General features: G+C 47.2%; 1 protein-coding gene across 1 annotated transcript; it reads left to right on the top strand.

The window, feature by feature from the left end:
- Nucleotides 1-204: 204 nt before the first annotated feature.
- DPPA5 (developmental pluripotency associated 5) lies at nt 205-1,329 on the top strand. Its single transcript, XM_033219911.1, has 3 exons — nt 205-362; nt 444-623; nt 1,049-1,329. Exons 1-3 carry the CDS (start codon nt 251-253, stop codon nt 1,105-1,107), a joined length of 351 nt encoding a protein of 116 aa, XP_033075802.1. The 5' UTR covers nt 205-250; the 3' UTR covers nt 1,108-1,329.
- The last annotated feature ends 3,782 nt before the right edge of the window (nt 1,330-5,111 follow it).

Here is a 5,111-nt window from a genome sequence, read left to right as displayed (position 1 = left end):
GAGGCAGCTGGGCCCGGGTGAGGCTCCCCTGAAGTCGCGGGAAGCGGAGGAGATGGCAACCCGCTGGACCGCAGCCAGGGCGGCGGGGCGCGGACCCAGGGTCCTGGCCTGAGTCCTGGCCGGGACCGGGGGGCGGGGCCGGGCCGGGGGCGGGGCCACCAGGTGCGAGGCTTTACCAGCCCTGAGGTTCGGCCCGCGTGGGAAGGCCTGCTGTGCGCTAGAGCGTGGTTCTGGTTCTAAGGGTCATAAGATGGGAACTCTCCCGGCACGTAGAAATATCCCGCCGTGGGTGAAAGTTCCCGAAGACCTGAAAGATCCAGAGGTGTTCCAGGTCCAAACGCGACTGCTGAAAGCCATGTTCGGTGAGTGTGCCCAGTACTGGCGGGCTGCCCCGGCTCGGGAGTCTCAGCCGGCCCGGGGCTCTCACCTCTTTCCCCCAACAGGCCCGGACGGATCTCGAATCCCTTACATCGAGCAGGTGAGCAAGGCCATGCTCGAGCTGAAGGCTCTGGAGTCTTCAGACCTCACTGAGGTCGTGGTTTACGGTTCCTATTTGTACAAGCTCCGGACCAAGTGGATGCTCCAGTCCATGGCTGAGTGGCACCGCCAGCGCCAGGAGCGAGGTGAGAGGCCCGGGGACTGGGTACGCCTCTCCTTCAGCGCTCTCGTCTTTCTCCTCTCTCTTGCTCACCAGGGATGCCCTTGGCGTCTGGGCCTTCCCGAGACCCCTTTGGGAGTGGGGGCCCCAGAGTGCCGGCCGTCGGTCTTGGAGACCCAAGGGTGAGACTGTAATGAGAGGCGGCCGATGCTGGACCCACTGGGCAGGGTTATCTGAGCTATCTTAACCGTCTCCTTGCCCCCTTCAGTGTCTTGGAGAATGTTCGAATGGGCCGAGTAGGTTCGGTTTACGAGGTTCTGGGCCTGACTCTCAGGCCCAGAACGCCTGAATCAGAAGTCCCAGTAAACCAACCCTGAAAGAGGCGGAGAACAGTCGGGGCGCTTACCATCTTCCCCCAGACTCACGCCGTTGTTGCTATTTCTGGTGCAGGGATGCTCAAACTTGCGGAAGCCATGACTGCCCTCGAACTAGGCCCTTGGATGAAGTGAACCAGCTTCCAGCCAATGCAATGAAGGCCAGGGTGCAGAGATTAGGTTGTGGCCAGAGCTGGAGTGATTCCTTCAGTTTGGTTTAAAATCTGCTCCAGCCTAAAGAGTTAAGGGAAAACCATCTGTTTAGGGGTCTCTGCCCTTAGCTCTGAGTCTTGTTATGAATATCTTTGATGGTTGCCAATAAAAAAAGTGGTTTTTTTTTTCATTTTTTCTCATTTTAAAAAACAAGAGTTCTTTGTAGTGACATGGATGCAGCTGGAAACCATCATTCTCAGCAAACTATCACAAGAACAGAAAACCAAACACCACATATTCTCACTCATAGGTGGGAATTGAACAATGAGATCACTTGGACACGGGAAGGGGAACATCACACACTGGGGCCTATTATGGGGGGGAGGGGGGAGGGATGGCATTGGGAGTTATACCTGATGTAAATGACGAGTTGATGGGTGCTGAAGAGTTGCTGGGTGCAGCACACCAACACGCCACAAGTATACATATGTAACAAACCTGCACGTTGTGCACATGTACCCTAGAACTTAAAGTATAATAAAAAGTCAAAAAAAAAAAGAAAAAAGTTTTAAATAAGTTGAAAGTTAAATGTGGTTGATGGATTGTAGGTACTACCTTTAAATTTCTCTGAAGCACAGCTGAGGTGTGGCCCTGAGCTTAACCCTTAATTGAAAGCCTCCAAAGACAAAACGAGGGTCAAAAGGCACACTTGGCTAGGGTCCTGAGATGCAGCACTGAACTAAAAACCTGTGGAAGATGTGATGATTGCCTCAAGTGACCTGGACTCACTTGAAAACAACCCTATAATAGGTTGGTATTTTGTATATAAGCTGAAAAGCAAATGTCTCCAACAAAAATATGGGAAGTCAGGACCATTGTCAGTGTAGCAGGTTTTGTGTGTGTCTTTTTGTTTGTTTTGTTTTCTTTTTCTTTTTTTTTGGAGACGAGTTTCGCTCTCATCTCCCAGGCTGGAGTGCAACGGAGGGATCTCGGCTCACTGCAGCCTCCCCAACCCCCGCCCCACCCCCAGCTCCCCCACCCCATTTCAAGCAATTCTCCTGCCTCAGCCTCCCGAGTAGCTGGGATTACAGGTGTGAGCCACTGTGCCTGGCCCAAATCTCAGATTTTCAAAGGTGTTTGTTCTCTTCTCCCAGGTGGTCCATACTCGAGGGAGATCCTCTCCTCTACAGTCTTAGCTTAAATATAGCTTAAAAATAAAGCTTAACCTGCTTTGTTTTTTCTTTATGGCATTTATAAACTCAACTGGTAGTGTTAACTGCTCATTTTCCTCCTCTTTACTCCTAATATTTAAACTCCAAGGCAGGGATGTTGATTTTTTGTTCTTCTTAAGAGGGGCAATATCGTATAGTACATACTGGTTAAGGATAGTGTTGTAAGAAACGGACAGCAGCTAGACTACCTAGGTTTGAATCTTAGCTCAGCTACTTATTAGCTGGGGGAAACTATGCATATGTTAGACTTTGTGCTTCAGTTCTCCACCTGTAATATGGAGATAATTATATCTACCTCATTGGGTTGCAGTGAGGATTAAATGAGATAAGACTATGTCCTAAATCTGTGAAGTATTAAGACAATGTCTGACACAATGGGCATTATTTCTTGAATCTGAATTACAGGCGATTCTTGGAGTAATTCAAGTATATGACTGGAGTAATTCAAGTAATTCAAGTATATGAGTGGAGTAGACTCCTCTATTCCAGGTTCTGAGGGAGGAGGGACTCCAGCTTCCAGTCCTATCCTCCAGGGTTCTCATCATTGAAGACTCAAAGAGGGAAGGCCATGAGTCTCGTAAATGCATTGTTTTCCTACCCCCTGGAAGTCCTGGGTGCAGTTTCTGGGACCATTAGATGCCATACCGCTTATGGGTCCCTGAGAAGACAAAGGTACGTTTGGCATACTATTGAGATTTATTTGGAGTGGAGACCAAGGGATCAGTCATATACTCTGTTGGCATTTTGACCCTCCTCCCACCCCAGCCCTGAGAACTGTGCCTGGAAGGTCCTAGACCACTCAGCCTGGCTCCTGCTCAAGATTTTGAAGGAAAACCAGGCACGGTGGCTCACACCTGTATTCCCAGCACTTTGGGAGGCCAAGGCAGGTGGATCATGAGGTGAGGAGTTCGAGACAACCTGGCCAACATGATGAAACCCCGTCTCTACTAAAAATACAAAAATTAGCTAGGTGTTGTGGCGGGCACTTGTAGTCCCAGCTATGTGGAAGTCTGAGGCAGGAGAATTGCTTGAACCGGGGAGGCTGAGGTTGCAGTGAGCTGAGGCCGTGGCACTACACTCCAGCCTGGGTGACAGAGAGACTCCACCTCAAAAAAAAAAAAAAAAAAAGAATTATCTGGGCCCAGTGGCACATGCTTGTAGGCCTAACTACTCAAGAGGCTGAGGCAGGAGGTTCGCTTGAGTTCAGGAACTTGGGGTTACAGTGAGCTATGATCGCACCAGTGCATTCCACCCTGGGCGAAAGGAGACTCTCTCAAAAAAAAAAAAAAAAAAAAAAAAATGATGGAAGTCTCCTCCTATCTCATTTTATATTCATACATTTCCTACTTCCCAGAAATAAGCAATATTTTCTTGAATGTCCATTCAAAAGTTTTAAAATAAATGTAAATATAAGGAATTATACGTGTCAATTATTTTCCCTCCTTTACAGCTGGGTATTATTCCATTTAATTCCATTTAATTTTCTACAAAATGACTTTTGAGTTTATTCCCAATCTTTTGCTTTTACAAAGGTAAGATGAATACATTGAATACTTTTTTTTCTTTCTTTTTTTTTTTTTTTTGAGACGGAATTTTGCTTTTGTCACAGGCTGCAGTGCAATGGTGCAATCCCGGCTCACTGCAACCTCCACCTCCTAGGTTCAAGTGATTCTCCTGCCTCAGCCTTCTGAGTAGCTGGGATCACAGGTGTGGGCCACTACGCACTGCTAATTTTGTATTTTTAGTAGAGACAGAGTTTCACCATATTGGCCAGACTGGTCTCCAGCTCCTCACCTCATGTGATCCACCTGCCTCAGCCTCCCAAAGTGCTGGAATTATCGGCATGAGCCACAGCGCCCAGCCTGAATACCATTGTTTTGCAAGTCTGCCAGGAGTATGTCTGTAGGGTAAATTCCCAGAGGGAGAATTGCTGGTCCAAAGGGGAAAAACATGATTTTGTTAAATATTTTCGTAGAGACTGCCTATTTCCCCATTGCCTCACCCTTTTTTGTTGAATCTGATGAAGTTTCCCTGTCTTTTGTGTTGATAGCTTGAATTTGCTTTATGGACTAATGGTTGTTAGCACCCTCAGATGACCCTCATCTAGTGCACCCTTCAGAGAATCAGTTGGCCACGAAAGATTCTATGTGAGAATGTAGACCAGATACTTTTGAAACCCCAGTTCTCTAGTGTAAATCAAGCACATAAAACTAACTGCCTTTATCCTTTAAGTCTAGAATTCTTTTTTTTTTTTTTGAGACAGAATCTTGCTCTGTCACCCAGCTGGATGCAGTGGCACGATCTCGGCTCACTGCAGCCTCTACCTCCCAGGTTCAAGTGATTCTCTTGCCTCAGCCTCCTGAGTAGCTGGGATCACAGGCATGCACCACCATGTCCAGCTTTTTTTTTTTTTTTGTATTTGTAGTAGACATGGGGTTTCATCATGTTGGCCAGGCTGGTCTCGAACTCCGTATCTCAAGTGATCCACCTGCCTTGGCTTCCCAAATCACTGAGAGTACAGGTGTGAGACACTGTGACTGGCCTAGAGTTCCCTCTTAAAGGCAGAGTTTCTAAATGCTGAAAACTTTAAGTGAATAGGTGTCAATTATGGTATCAAAAGAGGGAAATTTAAGAATCTGCCATAAATTCCATGCATGTCCAGGACTGAAAACTTTTCAGCTCTCCTACCCCAACCCCCCAAACCAAAAGTAACAGCAATAAAATACTTTAAGAAAATTCATAGGTAAAATTTTG

The sequence above is a fragment of the Trachypithecus francoisi genome, unplaced genomic scaffold (genome assembly GCF_009764315.1).
Source record: "Trachypithecus francoisi isolate TF-2019V2 unplaced genomic scaffold, Tfra_2.0 Lachesis_group10, whole genome shotgun sequence".
In the NCBI taxonomy this organism is placed as follows: Eukaryota; Metazoa; Chordata; class Mammalia; order Primates; family Cercopithecidae; genus Trachypithecus; species Trachypithecus francoisi.
The sequence above is the reverse complement of the archived record's forward strand: the minus strand, read 5'-3'. Positions and strand labels throughout refer to the sequence as shown.

Excerpts from the sequence above, each read along its gene's own strand:
- DPPA5 (XM_033219911.1), top strand. The coding sequence starts at position 251 with ATGGGAACTCTCCCGGCACGTAGAAATATCCCGCCGTGGGTGAAAGTT. Across the intron at positions 363-443 it reads ACTGCTGAAAGCCATGTTCG|GCCCGGACGGATCTCGAATC; the intron begins GTGAGTGTGCCC and ends TTCCCCCAACAG. Across the intron at positions 624-1,048 it reads CCGCCAGCGCCAGGAGCGAG|GGATGCTCAAACTTGCGGAA; the intron begins GTGAGAGGCCCG and ends TTTCTGGTGCAG.